The sequence below is a fragment of the Pagrus pagrus genome (assembly GCF_965226575.1).
Source record: "Pagrus pagrus genome assembly, chromosome: 9".
NCBI classification, from domain to species: domain Eukaryota; kingdom Metazoa; phylum Chordata; class Actinopteri; order Spariformes; family Sparidae; genus Pagrus; species Pagrus pagrus.
Genome location: NC_140193.1, coordinates 10935364 through 10953572, shown reverse-complemented (window position 1 = coordinate 10953572; position 18209 = coordinate 10935364). Strand labels below are relative to the sequence as shown.

At 36.5% G+C, this 18209-nt stretch overlaps 4 protein-coding genes across 4 annotated transcripts; 2 read left to right on the top strand and 2 right to left on the bottom strand.

Annotated features, from left to right (window-relative positions):
* Nucleotides 1-480: 480 nt before the first annotated feature.
* Nucleotides 481-1407, bottom strand: LOC311262304 (olfactory receptor 1E16-like; the record flags this gene model as incomplete). The annotated part of the gene is made up of 1 exon (XM_084361588.1): nucleotides 481-1407. One exon carries the CDS (start codon nucleotides 1405-1407, stop codon nucleotides 481-483), a length of 927 nt encoding a protein of 308 aa, XP_084217714.1.
* A 2477-nt stretch (nucleotides 1408-3884) lies between these two features.
* On the bottom strand, nucleotides 3885-4811 carry LOC311262384 (olfactory receptor 1E16-like; the record flags this gene model as incomplete). The annotated part of the gene is made up of 1 exon (XM_084361722.1): nucleotides 3885-4811. One exon carries the CDS (start codon nucleotides 4809-4811, stop codon nucleotides 3885-3887), a length of 927 nt encoding a protein of 308 aa, XP_084217848.1.
* Nucleotides 4812-10174: 5363 nt separating this feature from the next.
* On the top strand, nucleotides 10175-11110 carry LOC311262911 (olfactory receptor 2K2-like; the record flags this gene model as incomplete). The annotated part of the gene is made up of 1 exon (XM_084362662.1): nucleotides 10175-11110. The coding sequence occupies one exon, from the start codon at nucleotides 10175-10177 to the stop codon at nucleotides 11108-11110; it is 936 nt and encodes a 311-aa protein (XP_084218788.1).
* Nucleotides 11111-13645: 2535 nt separating this feature from the next.
* LOC311262910 (olfactory receptor 6N1-like) lies at nucleotides 13646-14593 on the top strand (the record flags this gene model as incomplete). Its single annotated transcript, XM_084362661.1, has 1 exon — nucleotides 13646-14593. The coding sequence occupies one exon, from the start codon at nucleotides 13646-13648 to the stop codon at nucleotides 14591-14593; it is 948 nt and encodes a 315-aa protein (XP_084218787.1).
* Between the last annotated feature and the right edge of the window lie 3616 nt (nucleotides 14594-18209).

The following is an 18209-nucleotide window of genomic DNA, read 5'->3' as shown; positions in this document are numbered from 1 at the left end:
TACATATTGGTGCTTTATGAGTTGAGATTTTGTCAGAAAAGTGTTGACTGATTCTAAATGCTTTGTTTCATGAAAAGTCATAGGATGATATTTTCTACAATGAATTTTTAAATTACGGAAATTATATTGTCATTTGCTCATACCAGTCTCTGGTTGGCTGTTATGTGTTGTTTTTATGGCAGACACTAAAGGAGTACCTTAGTTTTTTTCTGAAAGTTGACCGTCAAATGAATTAATAAGAAACTTGTTGTTGTATATCGCAAATGCTGTCCATAATATTGTTTGCAACTTCAGCTGTACTCACAGTAAAAAATGCATGTCACAACAACTACTTTCCACATTTTTTGTAATGTTTGCACACTATTTAAGAAGTTTGCAACTGTCTAAATTACTTTTGTCTATACATTTTAAATCACACTCTAAAACATAATGTTATTTTTTCTTGCCCTAAAGAGACTCTTGCAACATGGAGAAGATTATTTATTTTTGATCAAACAGAAATCTTTTACATGATTGCCTTATCTTCGGTAGGTTAAATCCATACATGAAGGGGGTGATCATTGGTTGAAAAATCAGGAGATACACGGATAAAAAAATGCGTACTTTATCTGGTACATGTGTTGCATCAACCCTGGAATCAACAAAGTGAAAAATGCAGCCAACAAACATGTTTGATAGTGAGATAATCTGAGGTGTGCAGGTGGAGATCGCTTTCTGCTTGTTTTCCTTCGTGGTATTTAAACAAACGGCCATAATCTTCATGTAAGAGACTGAAATGAGACCGAATGGCATAACCATAGTCACAAAGGCAAAAAGCAGGTCAGATATGCTGTTAAGTACTGATACTGAACATGCAAGTTTAATTATTAAGTGGTGGTCACAAAACACTTTGTCAATGACATTCCCACACAATTTCAAACGGATGACAAATGAAAATGCAAACATACAATTAACAAATGAATACATCCATACAAGCAGAATGATTATAGCTACTCTTTCTGTGTTCATAATAACATTGTAGTGTAAAGGATAACAGATAGCAACATATCTGTCATAGGCCATGGCTGCTAAACTGCAAAACTCAACAGAACCACATATGTACAAATAACACATCTGCAGAAAACACCACGGCAGGGTCACTTCATGGGTGTCTGAAAACATCTGTGTTAGCAAAAGAGGATACACTGCTGTGCTTCCACCTATTTCATTCACAAACAAATTGCATAGTAATATATACATTGGCTCATGCAATCTTTGATCCACAAATATGACTATAATAAGAACTGTGTTAGCCACACATATGGAGAGGTACCATAACAGCATTATGCTGAAATACAGGTATTTTAACTCTCCAATATGACCATAGGCTGCCAGCACAAAAGACACAACCTCAGTAAAATTCTCCATTTCTTTTTTTGTGGGATTTGGATGCCACACGGTGAATCACAGAGATTAGCAGAAGTAGCTCAGTAATAGTATTGTCTATTATCCTTTTGAATAATGCCCAAGCCCAAAACTTTATCTACAATTGAGATGTTTTTTTCAGAATCCAGAATACAGACATAAAGAATCACAAAGAAACCTTTGACTCAACTTAAATAATTTTCAAAAGTTTGTCAAAACTTATTTTCTGAGCAAAATCTCTTGACACTGATCTCAGCATACCAGTGTGCAACACCACAACTGTATGTTTCACACCACACTGTTCAAACAATAACAAAGTTAAATGGATTATGGTCAATAAGAAATATAACATCACTTAGTTAGATAATGTATTATGATGTAGATGACTGTTCAAATACTTTTTTTAAAAAATGTACAAAAACGTTTTGACATCTGATATCTGTTTAGCAACATATTTGATTAATGTGTCATCACCTTTGAGAAATATCAGGACATAGACATCAGTAATCAAAGAACAACTTTCGGCATGCAGTATATGTACATACATTAATTAACATTCACATTTTACACATATGATGCAAGATCATTAGTATCTTACAGATGGAAAGGCTTCCAGGTGGCTACCGCTGCCCTCCCAACTGAACATGTAAATTACCTCAGCTGAATTTTATACAGTTCTCGTACAGCGAGGTGGGTTGGGCTGTACTCAGAGACCTAGTTGCTTATACAAGATAAAAATCTGAAAAACAAACTAAAAAAACATCACAAAGCTTAACAATATGAGTGTAACGTGAGGGTGCGGTGTGTGGTGGTTTGATCACTCTTAATGATAAGAAAGAGCAGAATGAAGATGGATAATTTCCTCATGCAGCACTTTACTTTCCGTTTGCACTTCAGCTTTACAACAGCAACGACACTTCCTTGTTCTCACTCCCATGTGACTGAACCAACCAATCCGAAATCTAGAAGGACTTAACTGAGGTAAATGTACAGTAACGCAAATGGTACATTAAACACATTATCGTAGCTGTGTTATCTGCGCTAGTGAAAAGATTTTAAAATGAAAATATGTAAATTATACTGTAACTGTAAAAATGAATAAGTAAATAGTTACCTGTGTAAACATTAATACATTTTTTAATAAATTAACTCAAGGATGAATTAACTATAAACTAACTTAACTTCTAAACTTTACATGAGCTTTCCATTGGTAAATAAGGTTCATCGGTTGCACTACACTGCCATAAGGTGTGAATGTAAATAGTTGTTTATCTTTATATGTCCACCCTGTGATGAACTTTTGACTTGTCCATGGTGTAACCCGCTGCTCACCCAATGTCAGCGGTTGTAAGGCCCTAGCCCCCCTTGACCTTGCAAAGGATAAGCGGTTTCAGATGATTGATGGATGGATAATGGAAGTTTAAAAGTAAGAGTTGTGAAGTCAAATACCCCCTAAGCTGCCTGAAAAGCAATGAAGAGCAAGTTCCAATCTGTTTGATTCAGCCTCCAGATACAAGTCCAGGTGACCTGCATTGTACTCCAGCTTAGCGATGCGCCGATCCGATATTCAGTATCGGTATTGGTCCGATACTGGCCAAAATCACTGGATCAGATATCTGAGAGGGGAAAGTGTATAACCCAATCCAATTTATTAGCCTAAACTCTCCCATAAATGCTTAAACTATGCGCAACGTGGTAAAGAGAGAAGCATGTGTCATGTGACTAGCTGGAGCGAGCTTGGGTGCAACTCTCATCATGTCAGCTGTGTGGAATTACTTTAAGGTAACTGAGGAAAAAAGCAAAATAGCTGATTGCAATTTTATGCAAAGCAAGTGCTTCCAGGGGTGGCAGCATCGTTGGAAACTCCAGCACCACAAACTTGATAAAACGCTTGCAGAAACACTATGGGAAGGAGTATGCCGAAGTCTGGCATTTTCAAGGTTTACATATTGGTGCTTTATGAGTTGAGATTTTGTCAGAAAAGTGAAAGCAATCCTGTTGAGAACTTGAGGGTTACTATGATTATCAGCTGCTAAACTGACAAATGAGCCTGTTGACTGATTCTAAATGCTTTGTTTCATGAAAAGTCATAGGCCGATATTTTCTACAATTAATCTTTAAAATTACTGAAATTATATTGTCATTTGTTCATACCAGTCTCTGGTTGGCTGTTATGTGTTGTTTTTATGGCAGACACTAAAGGAGTACCTTACGTTTTCTCTGAAAGTTGACCGTCAAAATAATTAATGAGAAACTTGTTGTTGTATATCACAAATGCTGTCCATAATATTGTTTGCAACTTCAGCTGTACTCACAGTAAAAAATGCATGTCACAACAACTACTTTCCACATGTTTGCACACTATTTAAGATGTTTGCAACTGTCTAAATTACTTCTGTCTATACATTTTAAATCACACTCACAAACGTAGTGTTATTTTTCTTGCTCTAAAGAGACTCTTGCAACATGGAGAAGATTATTTATTTTTGATCAAACAGAAATCTTTTACATGATTGCCTTATCTTCGGTAGGTTAAATCCATACATGAAGGGGGTGATCATTGGTTGAAAAATCAGGAGATACACGGATAAAATAATGCGTACTTTATCTGGCACATGTGTTGCATCAACCCTGGGATCAACAAAGTGAAAAATGCAGCCGACAAATATGTTTGATAGCGAGACAATCTGAGGTGTGCAGGTGGAGATCGCTTTTTGCTTGTTTTCCTTCGTGGTATTTAAACAAATGGCCAAAATCTTCATGTAAGAGACTGAAATGAGACCGAATGGCATAACCATAGTCACAAAGGCAAAAAGCAGGTCAGATATGCTGTTAAGTACTGATACTGAACATGCAAGTTTAATTATTAAGTGGTGGTCACAAAACACTTTGTCTATGACATTTCCACACAATTTCAAACGGATGATGAATGAAAATGCAAACATACAATTAACAAATGAATACATCCATACAAGCAGAATGATTATAGCTACTCTTTCTGTGTTCATCATAACATTGTAGTGTAAAGGAAAACAGATAGCAACATATCTGTCATAGGCCATGGCTGCTAAACTGCAAAACTCAACAGAACCACATATGTACAAATAACACATCTGCAGAAAACACCACGGCAGGGTCACTTCATGGGTGTCTGAAAACATCTGTGTTAGCATAAGAGGATACACTGCTGTGCTTCCACCTATTTCATTCACAAACAAATTGCATAGTAATATATACATTGGCTCATGCAATCTTTTATCCACAAATATGACCATAATAAGAACTGTGTTAGCCACACATATGGAGAGGTACCATAACAGCATTATGCTGAAATACAGGTATTTTAACTCTCCAATATGACCATAGGCTGCCAGCACAAAAGACACAACCTCAGTAAAATTCTTCATTTCTTTTTTGTGTAATGTGGATGCCACACGGTGAAACACAATAAGCAGCAGCCAAAATAGCTCAGTAATAGTATTGTCTTTTTTCCTTTTGAATAATGCCTCAGCCTAAGATTATACCTATGTTTAAGTTTTCTATTATTCTTACAGTAAGGCAGGAAGACACGTTGACATGCTTTTCCTGGATGTTTTTAGAACAATTTCAGAATGCAGCAACACAGAATCAGAAAGAAACCTCTTCAGTTTCTAGTTCTGGTTTCACAATTTTGCTGAGTTTGTTTAAAACCATTTTCCCAACAACTGAACAAAATCCCTCAACACTAACGTCTGCATACCAGTGTGCAACAGCATGTTCCACAACACTGGTCAGAATCACAAGAGTTAATTAGATAATAATCATCAAGGAATATAACATCATTTAGTTGGTTAATGGATGCTGAAATATTTATTGAAAAATATAAGAAAAAGCTTGTGTTATCAGATTCTGGTTTATCATCCCATATGATAAATGTCTCTTTAGTCACCTGTGAGAAAATTTCAGAATGTAAACATCAGTAATCAAGGAACTACATTAGTCAAGCAGTATATGAACATTCAAAAAATTCACATTGTACACATACAGTATGACCCAAGATCAGTATCTCACAGATGTGAATGCCTCCAGGTGACCAACTGAACACGACAAAAGCCTCGGCTGAACTTTATACTGTTCTTGTACACAGAGGTGGGTTGGGCTGCATTAGAGGACCCAGCTGCTTAGATTGTAGCCTACAGTTTACAATATGAGTTTACTTTTGGTGAACTTTTCCTTGTTTGTCCTGTTAGTCAAATATGCAGAAGTGGATGATGTAAATAAAATGATATAATCAAGGCATCACAGCTTTCATGAGATACCCCAGCATTGCAGAATTAGTCACAGATAAGGTGATGCATTTTAGTTTTACTCACTTCATATTTAGTCACATTTGCCAACTTTCTTCCTCATTCTCTGACATATCGTGTGATCTTTCGCTATTAGTTCAAGCTGCAGACAAAAGAATGAAATGCACCATTGTTTTGAAGTTTTCGTTGTTTTTTAGAAATTTTAGAATTTTAATTTGAAAATGTTACATATACCTTTTAAAAAAAAATAAAGATTAACACCTTGTCACATTATCAGTCATTAAAAAGGTTCATGTCGATGTTACACAAGTTTTGTAAAATGCACACAGTCACAGTCTCAAATTCAGTTTGTATGTCCTAGACCATTAGGCCTAAAGGACGCTCAAGGAGAACAGTGGTCAAATCACTATAGCCCAAAATAACATAACTGCAAATTTTTACTATATTCTATTCAGCAATGTCCCAACATAAAAAGAAAACATTATGGCTTTTAAGCTGCACTAGTTAGCTTATTTACTTTTTCTCTCTTTTGTTTTTTCTCTTTTTTTTTGGCCACTTGGGGGAAGGACATCACATCAGGCTCAAAATCAAGGTATATTTTAATTTCCTCTTAGCTCACCAACAACTCCTGAGGGAAATACCCAGCTCTTTTGCTGCTAAATGACCCATTATGTTTACATTAGGGACCATTTTATTGTGCATTGATGATTCTCTTTTCTCATAATTGCCAGGAACACAGATGTTTGTGAATTTCAAACTGAATATTAAAAGTGAATATTAAATTAGTGAGAAAAAAGAGGAAATGCTGTAGTCTCCAAGCAGGCCTAAATACTAAGATGACATAAACAGGGTTATTTAGTTCATAATTTGGAAAGCTCCCTGCAGAGCCACAGAAAACATAATACAATGATTTTCACAGGCTGAGTAGAGCTCCAGCTGACAAGTAAAGGCTCATTTATGCTTAAAGTTAGATGAAGATACAGATGGAGCCTTCTGTTCGTATTCTGCGTTCATTTCGCCCCTGTATCTGCATCCTTTCTGAAAGCTTACAGTTACAGACCAATGGAGTAGTAACTCCCGTAGTCGTAGGGGGCAGGATAGCCAATTGTTCAAGTGAGACATGACCACAGGACAAAAGGAAGAAGTTTTTTAAAAAATGAATGAACTTTTTGAGGAAAGGTTATGCAAGTTGGAGAAAACTTTTAAACATCTGAATGATGTTACTTTGCCAGGGCACAGAGACGAACAGTTACTACAGAACAGTTGGGTGGAGACTGGATGGGAAGTTGGATAGTGGCGATGTAAACGCGAAGGTCCATGCGAGACCAAGTTGCCTCTGAGTGGCACCCTCTAGTTGCTGTATTGCTTAACATCCAGGCCAACATGAAGGACACATGGAATTATGTGGGCAGTGACAGTTATATGATTTAAAATGGACGTATCTATTTTCGTATATAAAGGGAGCATGAATGAGCCTTAAAATAAGTGCCTCTTTAGGTTAGGTACTTGGTGCAAAAAGGCACAAAAATGTACAAACTGATTTTAGACATCATGTGAAAAACTTGAACTTAGATTTACATAGTGTACTTACATGATACTACAGATAGTAGCAAAGATATCATGCATATAAGATACACCATATGGCACCAGACCCAATAAAGTTAAGTTAGATGAAAGTTTAACAGTGGCCTAAGACACTGAGGACATCAACCAATGCATTTCCTATGAGACCTGATGTGTTTATGAAGTCCATACACATGAGATTACCGTGTTATTGATAAGATTTGCTGACGTAACTCCCATTTATTGTGATGCAATGTAACAGAGACACACAAATCCAGAGTAAACATGATGATTAAGCCTCAGGGTCATTAGTCCAGTATGTCTCTTTATCCCCAGGACATCAATCTATTGTTGATGTCATGCTCTGGGACCTGCGGTCTCCATGCAGCACAACTATGTGCAAACTCCCTCTACACTGATAGAAGGCTGTTAATGTTGTTAGATACTGGATGACAAATGCCTGGGAAAAAGGTGCGATTGATGATTTTGCATTGTGATATTTACATTTAGAGTTTCCAAAGACTTAAAATGTTAATTAAATAAAAATGGCAGGCCAAAAGCAGAAAAGTTGCCCTCTTGCAGCTCCGTGGCTATATGCACAATTTTAAAAGGCCCTGGGGTTTTAAAGTTTTAGTTCAATAGAGGATCCAAGCTCAGAAAAACGTAGGTGAAAGACAGTTCTTTGTATAAAACATGTTTTAGTGTAAACAACAGGCTGTCGCTGTAACTGGTCAACTTAGTGATTCAGCTGAGCTGCAGCCAAAACCCTTTGACCTCGAGTACTGGTCTTTTACATATAAATGAACATCCGTCACATTCAAGCCCTTGTCAAAAGAGTCCTCACAATGTGCATTAAGCTTAGTATGTATTTTGCAGCATACATGAGTTTCTAAATCTAGTGTCTATTGCGACATTCCTGCACTAGCACAACAGTAGTGATGCATTTTATGTCAGCAATGATACGTTTGCCAGAGATGAAGTAGTGCAAACTGCAGCGAAAAACGTTGTACTGGAAATGTGTTGTCACTTTGTAAATGTTGTGACTCTAAGGCAGTTTGGTTAGGTTTAAACATCAAAAAGTTAAGTAAAAGATCATGGTTTGGGTTATTATAAGAGTAAGTTACATAACCTAACTTATGTATGTTTGTTAAGTTACATTACATGCATGACATAAATTAACGTAAATACATCATGTATGTTAAAATAAGTCAAGGTTTATTTTTGCTTTCAAAAAGAACATGAACAGTGGTCTCCTGGGTGAAAGTCTGGGTATGTTTGACCTATCCATCCTGCTTCCCGGTGTTAAGTAACACTACTTGACTGCTTCCCAAAGATATAACAGACCTCCTAAGTCTATATTTTTCGAGCAGAACAGAAATGTATTTTGGCCTCAGACTGTTAAATGCAAAGATGGTTTAAAGTTAGCTGTGAGATTGGACTGGATAGTAAAAATATGAGCTCTTTCTCAATGTAGTAATTAAATGTACAGTATGTGCACAAGACACAGTTTGTCCCCACATTTTGATTTCTTCGTAGGCATTACGTACAATTCGTTCCCACTTTCTGGTTAATTTGTGTGCACGAGATAAGTGTACTGACAGTCAGCAGCACAGACCAGCCTAAGGGGGAGGAACAGCTTGGTAGCAGCCTGCTTTGCGGTCACTTGGTCTTTCCACTCTGCATTGCCCAGGGACATTCTAGCAGCGAAGACCAGCTAAGGAGGTGGAGTGACCCTGTGAGGAGCAGCAGCAGGCAAGGCCGGAAGGACGACGACAGCTGAAGAGGTTGATGTGTTTACCGGGGAAACTACAGCTCACAAGCTGCTGTTTGTTTTACAGACTGCAAAAAAAACACAAGCACAACCAGAGATACACATTATGCAGCCTCTATGTATTTCCCAAACCGCTGACTCACAGTAAGGATCAAACTATTGCGCTCTACTTACCACTCTAGTGTCAGTTTTATACATGACGGGCTTCACGGTCAAGTTAGGCCCAAAAATTCTAACATTATTTGCGACGTCCAATTAGATTTTCAAAATGAAGCCTACTGACAAAACATTTTTACAAATTATGGCTTTTGGACTGTTATTAACATTGTGAAGAGGTCACAATTTGGTTAGGTTTAGGCCCCAAACTACTTTATTAGGTTTAGGAAAACATCTTTCTTTGTGTTAAAATAATGTTCAACTTTATCATGTAAGTTACGTAAGTGAACTCGCTATATTACTAATAAACAAGTCCATGTTGTAACTTCATAACACACGAGACATGAACCCCAGTCTCCTGCAGGAAAGTGCTACATATGACCCACCCCACCACCCTGAAATTTAGGAATTTCGCAGAGTTAGGTTAGGGGTACCTCAAGGGTCAAACTAAGAAGTGTAGGGCAACTTTTGCGCCTTGAGAGTGAGAATGGACTTGCTGTGGGGACATGGTTTGGTCAAATATTGCAAATGGGCCTCCAGGCATTATACTGGCTGTTCTGGATGACACATTCATTTTCTTTCTGTTTGCCAGGTATCATTGCTGTAATCTGGATAGAAATTATATTTATTCTTTGCATCCATCCTCCTTGAAGTATGGGCCTTTTAATATATTTTTCCATGTGGAAGCTGCATAGCTTTTGTAAAGTAAACACTGTCTATTCACTGATTGTATCTTCTCATGTCACCATTGACTCAACATGGACAAGAATACAATCATTGCATTGTTTAATCAGGGCGGGTTATTAAACTCTCGAGCTTTAGTAAATTCTGACAGCTGATTGGACAGTTACAATGCTCAACAAAGAATAAAAGCAGTTATATCATTTGTTGGACCAGTGGTGAATTATTTTAATCATTGTATTCTCCTTTCATATATACATCTGTGAAGAACCAAGTCCAGGTACATCTGACATTTTAGTCAATTAAGTAAACCATGATTAGTGCAACCAATTGGAGTGGTTTTTCTTTATCAGGATTAAATGAAACAACAACTAAGCAGAGAGTCACTCTTTCCTCTTTCAGCTTGTTGTGTTACATTGTGATTTTGCTTGTTAATGGTGCTCTTATTGTTACTATCATATTGGAGGAAAAACTTCACGAGCCCATGTACATCTTCCTATGTAATTTGTGCATTAATAGTGTTTATGGGACAACAGCCTTTTACCCCAAATTTCTTTCTGATCTATTGTCTAACATTCATGTCATATCATATGCTGGTTGCCTGTTGCAGGTGTTTGTTATATACTCGTATGCAGCAACAGAGTTTTCTATTCTTGCCCTGATGGCCTTTGACAGATATGTGGCTATATGTCGACCACTGGAGTATCACTCTGTTATGACTAAACGTAGGGTTGTTTTTTTAGTGTGTTTATCCATACTTGTACCTTTCCTCTGTCAGACTTTTGTGATGATAATGACCTCTCAACTGGAATTATGTGGCTCCCACATAGAAAAACTTTATTGTGAGAATTGGTCAATCCTCAAACTTTCCTGCAGTTCAATAACAACAAATAATATTGTTGGATTCATTGTCATATTTTTCTATTTAGGGCATGATCTTTTCATTTTGTGTTCATATGTGCAGCTGATAAAATCCGTTTTAAAGTCAAGAGAGGGGAGGAGGAAGTTTATGCAGACATGTGTGCCACATTTATTATGTTTGCTTAATGTCACAGCTGCTCTGCTGTTCGACCTCATGTACGCTAGATATGGCTCAAGCTCTGTATCACAAAGTGTTAAGAACTTCATGGCCGTACAATTTCTCATCTTTCCACCTATTCTCAACCCTATTATTTACGGACTTAAACTGACTCAAGTTCGCAACATTTTTTTAAGTTTGTTTACAGACAACAAACAGGGTAAAGGATAAAGCTGATACATTGTGAAGTTTTGTTTCGAGGCCAGCTATTTTATCTCATAAACAGAGAAAATATGATCATCAATTTCCAGTAAGAAAACCCACTGGTATCAGATGTGAACTCTTCAGAGAGGTGTTGATTAAACTTTGTCATTCTTGAGGATGTTTGCTGTGGTGCTGTTGATTTTTATTATTGATAGGTGTAAAGGTGAAAGGCATTTTAAGTATTGAAACTACTGTATATTATTTTTCTGTATTCCTGGAGTTATCATATTTAACGGGGTGTGTAAGGTTGTTTCCTTTTCACTGCAACTGTTTTAACGGTGCTCGTTCAATAGTGGGCATGCTGTTGTTAAAGCTTACTTTAACAAATAATGCAAACCACTAGTGAACAAAAAATATAGCTTACATTCCTGATAGTGCTGCTTTAATCTCCCCTGCTCCTCTGCTGCTCTTGTGTTGCATAGTGGTTTACATTGTCAGTGACAACAGCAGACCATTTTAATATGTCATAATATAATATTTTATTTATTTTCAAACGTTTAGTCTTCAGCCACAGCTGACACTGCTTTAAATTATGTGACTTGAGGCAATTGATCAGACTTCATGTCGCTCCTTCTAAAGCCACAAAATACTTCATCCAACCTTTTCACATATGCAGTAGTACTCCCCAACACCTGTAAACACAACATCACAACAAAGTGAAATATAATCCCCTTTTAGAGTTAATATAGTGAGTAAGTTAACAGTGTCCACCTGACAATTGAAGTCCAACATTCACTCTGCTTTGAGTTTTGGTTTGATTTTCACAAACTCCAGAGAAAAAATATCTGGTTCTTCAGCTACTAAACATTTTCTGTCATTTGATCCATTGTTGATATGAAAAAACAACATATTAGCGCAGCTCTAAAGAGGAACTTCAGTCTTAAATTCTGCTAGGATTCTCCCTCTGAGAATGTTTAAGAAGTGCATCAAAGGTGTTGGGGGCAGGTGGGGGTTAATTGACCACATGACTTGTGGCCTTGCGGCTACGTATGCAACCATGCAGGGGTTCTCATGGAAGAGGGGGATACTGAAGGACCACTGAACAGTGTAGCATGAATAGTAACCTTTCCTCCAGGAAGGTGACGTATAATCAGCCATTAAGTTTGTGTAGAGAGGAGGTCAGAGTGGAGAGATGGATCAGTCACAGGACTCCCCCCTGGGGGTTTGTGTCGCGTATTTAACCAAATATCAATGTTGACTTGTTATGTTAAACCAAAGCATGATATTTTCAAAAAACTAACCAAGTATTCTTGATGCCTAAAGCTAACCATGCTGCAACCATTTACAATGTTAACCATGCCTTGGAAAGGGGTCAACAAACAGAATAAAAGTTGAGTATTTTCACATCAGCCTATCATATCAGGGAGACATAAATACATAACACATAAATGACATTAATTTGTGTAAAGCATTTCAAGCTCACGATCAGTTAACCCAACCAAGTATAGTCTAAGTAGTCGCTAGAAGGATGTTCTATACATGTTATGCATTGCTTGAAATGATAAACAATGTGAACTTCAATTTTTCTTATTACATTACGTCTGGCAAATTGTTGCAGACCTGGGATTTATATTTACGTCAGTGGTGTTGCACTCAGACACTGTGGGGGGTGCCAAATCGCCCAAAATGCCAATTTCTATATAATGTTGCTTTAATTCATAAAAACAGAATACACATAAGAGAATAAAACATGAAATAATAAAGCAGATAAAATAACTGAAAGGCAGTTTTATGGGTTTTAGTGGGTTTTTCAGGAGTGATTTATAAGATGAGACTGAGTTTGCAGCCCTGATCTCCTAATGCAGGTTATGCCAAAGTCTTGGAGCTCTAACTGCAAAGGCTTTATCACCTTTGTGGATTAATCTAGAACTAGGAACAACAAGAAAAGATGCATCTGAGGGTGCGAGAAGGAAGATAAAGGGAGTTAGAAGACAATTAAATGGAAAAACAAATACAGATGAGAAATAATGGCGAAGGTAAATAATTATGAAAGCAAAAAACAATTTAAGTCACTTTTCATAAATTAATTAATGGCTACATTTATGGGTTTTTTGGGGACTTTTACATTCACTGGCATATTTATTGACTGTTTAATTAATTCACTTATTTATTCATTTATGTTTTTATTTATTTTCATATCAATTTCCATCCCTCATACTGTTAAAACTGCCATTGTTTAAAAAACTCTGGCTTTGTAAGGAGCTAATTTTACTGCAAGCAGCTGCACATTTTGTTACATTTGCATATACCTCGTCACCTTATTATTATTTATTTTTTTAGCTGCCAACCAATGACACACCTGCATCAGTGGAGAGGTGTCTCACCATCATAAATCCACAGCTGAGTTAACACAAACAGACTGGCTAACCTATAGTCTAAGATGTATAGAAGACATGTTCCTGTCTAACAATAAACATTTGAACCATTTCACAGTATAGCACCATGTCTTCTAAATACTGTTAGCAACGTTGACAGGTTTGGGTTTTTGAATATAATTGCAGAATGAGTAATACATCCAATATACTTGTATTTTCACTTTCAGGCTTCAGTGCAACTGTCAACTACAGACTCACTCTTTTCTCCCTCACTTTACTATGTTATTGTCTAATTGTGGTAGTAAATGTGTCTCTCATTTTAACCATAATACTGGATCATAACCTACATGAACCCATGTACATTTTTTTGTGTAACCTGTGCATCAATGGACTTTATGGGACTGCAGCCTTTTATCCTAAATTTGCCATCGATCTTCTGTCGGATGTTCATGTAATATCATATGTAGGATGCTTTCTGCAAGTCTTTGCTATATACTCTTATGCAACTATTGATTTCTCTGTTCTGGCTCTTATGGCTTATGACAGATATGTGGCTATATGTCGACCCCTGGTGTATCACTCTGTAATGTCTATGCGGAGGACTGCTGTGTTAATCAGTTTGTCATGGCTGGTTCCACTTGGCTGTGAAGTTGTAGTTATAACCTTGACATCCAAATTGAAACTGTGTGGCTCCCGCATACAGAAACTCTATTGTGAGAACTGGTCGATTGTGAAACTTGCTTGCAGTTCAACGGCAGCAAACAATGTTGTTGGATTGATTATTATTTCCTTCTATTGTGCGCACGTTCTCTTCATCGTGTGCACTTATGTACGGCTCGTAAAGTCAGCTTTAAAGTCAAAAGAAAGCAGGAAAAAGTTTACACAGACATGTGTACCACATTTATTGTGTTTGTTTAATGTCACAGCTGCTTTGCTTTTTGACACTATGTACTCAAGGTATGGATCAGCGTCTGTGCCCCAGAACCTAAGGAACTTCATGGCCATACAATTTCTCATGATGCCCCCTGTTCTAAACCCTATTATTTATGGACTGATCCTGAGTAAAATTCGATATAAATTGGTGACTTTGTGTGTAAAGGCAAGTCAGACATTGATGTTGGGGCTGAAGGTTTGAGAAAATTAGGGTACTGTTTTTTCAGGAATCACTATACTGATCTGCGGTCTGTATACAGAGTAAGTCATTTTACGATCCCACAGACAGGTTTCAGATGTTGAATGTTTGAAGCAACGCATGAATGTGAGAACTTGAAGTATAATTTAACAGCACAAGTTTACTACATGGGGTCAAAGTTTAAAGAAGAAAATGTTGAAATCAGGATGGAGTAATAGTCTGTGTTAATCCTCTGACCAGACAGCATGTTCTCTAAAGATGAGAGATTATCTTTTCTAAAGCAATAATTCAGACTACAGTACCTGTATGAAAAGTCTATAATTCTGTGTCATGTATAATCCTTGATGCCAAGGTTACAATTTTCTGCTCACATGTAGTTTAAGTCTAAACCTAATGTGTACAGCACTTGAGTCAGTCTGTCAGTGTCTGACCTTCAGTACGAAATGTAAATCAAACAGGGTCTTGGAATATCTTTAACACTGATTAAATTATGTAATTTTCATATATTTGTAATAAACAAAGTAAATCAAATAAGACATCCAGTGTTAAATCTAGCATCTGATTAGAAAAGGGTTTTTTGGATGGATTGTAATGAGATTTGTGATCTGAGATTTGTGATTTGTGAGAAGTATTTAATCCTGTGTATAAAAACATCCTAAATTATTCTCTCATCTGCATTATCCAAATACAAGACACTTATTTTTAGTTTTAGTTTTAAAGAACTAAAGACATTTTAGTCTTATTTGTTTTCATGCATTTTTGGATTTTTAGGATTTTTAAGCATCTCAAGGCCGAAGCTGTTTCCATCTTTGTTGTGTACAGCTACCATGGTTACAGGCCAGCCTGCTCTGCAGTAATACAACAGATTGACTCTCCTCAGTTGTCATTCTCACACTTTGATTGTTTGAACAGAGCTGCTGTGTCTCTGTTGTTCCAGCTGACTTAATGCAGCTACCTGTGTTCTCCAATGCAGTGTGGTTAATTATTAAGAAGCTGATTCACTCACCATTTCACAAAAATGTAGTGCATTGTCTTGGGTTAAGTCTTAGAGGAGAAGCCAAATGTTGGATAACATAGTGATATGAATTTAGTGAGCACCAGGAATAAGATTTGATTGGTTGACTGTTGACATTAACAGTACACTATGTCGTTTTTGGAAAATAAATTCACATTCAGAAAAATAAGGTAATAATAATACAAAGAAATAATTATTTGATGTATTTCTATAAATTAAAAAAACAAGTTGTCCTCATAGGGGAGTAGGGTCCTCAGAATGCTCTTTTAAGATAGAAATGGTTTAGAGGGTCCTGGAAATATAAACAAAGATAGACAGAATGAAATCGTGTTGTCCTTTGATGACAGCTTGTTTTTTCAGTTTATTCAGTAGTGAAAATAAATGATTTTTCTCTTCTGATTAAAATTTCTTCCTCAAAACTACTGTATATAATGCACCTTTAATCCTAGAATTCACTAACTCCCTCCAATTGTGACACAAAAGACTGTAGCCTGAAAGTCACTACAACATTTCATCGCCGGCACACAAAGTTTCATTACATTTTCAGAAAGGTCAGCTTGCTGCCTGCATGTTTTTGCAACTTGTCTGTTTGTAATAAGCTTCAACCCCCCGTTACCTACAACAAAATAAATGTTTGATAAAAATGATGTATGATAAACTTGATTATGTTTATAATATTATGATAACATCAACATAAAGAAGGGGTTTCTGCAAACGTAGACCAGTGGATATTAAGTTTTCATTTTCTTTCTCGGCATTAGATGTAGCTGGTGGTCAAAAATATATTATGTCATTATAGAAAACTTTGTTTTACAAACTTTAATAATGTTTAGACTTGTTGCTTCCTTGGACAAAAAAACTGAAACACCTTACAGTATAATGCAGTCCGATACAATACTACCATCAGTGCCTTACTGGCAAAGGGTCAACAGATATCTCACATTATTACACATCAGAGTTTTTGCATTGGATTGCATGGTATTGTACACAATTTCCTGTTATTGTGTCTACCAACTGTATATACCGTATCTGTGATTTACAAGGGAAGAGGAAAAATAGGAAGGACATTCAACTATATCTACATTTTCACATTTGTTATTTTAGATCAGATCACTCTGTTGTAGAAACTGAAGTAAACTTTTCTCTTTGGGGACCTCCGGCATAACTGTTTGGTGAAATTTAAGTTTAAAAGGTCATACATGCATCCTAAACCGATGACGAATATTGTTTTGATTTGTGGTTGTGTAACTTATGTCTCAGAGGGATAAATGGACAGCAATTTGCAGTCACAATGATGAAATACAAATGTAATTACCAGTCAGACTATCTTTTTTTTACCATAACTGTAATGGGAATCATTACTGTGACCTCCCTGGTGGGCCTCAGTGGAAAACAACAGGCCTGAGGGAACAAGGCTGGCTACAGCCACCTAATTAAGATCTAATGGTCAATGTAAGTTGGCCTCATGGGATGCTGCTAAACAAGTGCTTTGAGGCTTAACATGATTATAGAGAGGACAGTCTAACCTATTTGGAAGATCATAATTTACAATCTAACAGTATCATTATTCTTATTTACTTTACCTGATGTCTCTAATGCTTTAAACGAGCTTCACTTCAATAACATACATACATATGTTACATAGAGAACATGCAGTAATTATGGTAGACGTGGTCAAAAGGTCATTAGCTCCACTCTCCTCTGAGAGCAATTAATGAAACAAGATCACTCTAGAGCCCGTCCAGGCACTAATTAACACAAACAGGCTCTTGAGTCAGTATGACTTCATTCTTACTTACACACTGAAACCAGAAATCAATACATTAAATCAAAGTTCTATTATATTTTAATACAGTTCAGTATATCCATCTGTTGAATTTTTATTCTTAACATCAGTCGTCATTAATCTGGCTGCTTAATAAGTGCAACCACAATAATCCTTCACAATTATGTGCAACAGAACTGTAAGTAGGGCTCCATAAACTTTAGCCTCAAAATGTCCATAGAGCTGATTCACCACGTCAGAGATAATGTCAACTTAACATCACAAGCTTCTATATTTTAGATGTATTATATTGGTACAGTTGTACTTAACCAGAGACTTATAATGATGCACAGTTTTGAGCACTCAGAACCAACACGCAGTTATTGAAGCTATATGTTTAGAGAGTGAACTGTATAGACATTAATTTAAGTAATCTGTTCCATATTGACAACTGAAAAATACTGCTGAAATGCCTCCACCGCTGTTAGGAAACTATTCCTGTACAATCACTGTATCATCTTTAATTCATTCATAGATAGAGAATCACGATCACAGTGGGTAGAGGGCCAATAAGGCCGTATAGAACAACTATAGACTATGGATATGCAGTCTACACTTAAGATAAGATAAGATAAGATAAGATAAGATAAGATGTTCTATTATTATACCCCTTGGGAGAAATTCACAGGTAACACAGCAGTATACAGAGGGAAATAAGTAGCAAAGAATAAAATAACAATTGAATAAAAATATAACAAAAACTATTAGAATAAAAATAAGCATACTGTATACAGTAACTTAAACAGCAATAAAACACAAATGCTGTGATGCGCTGATTT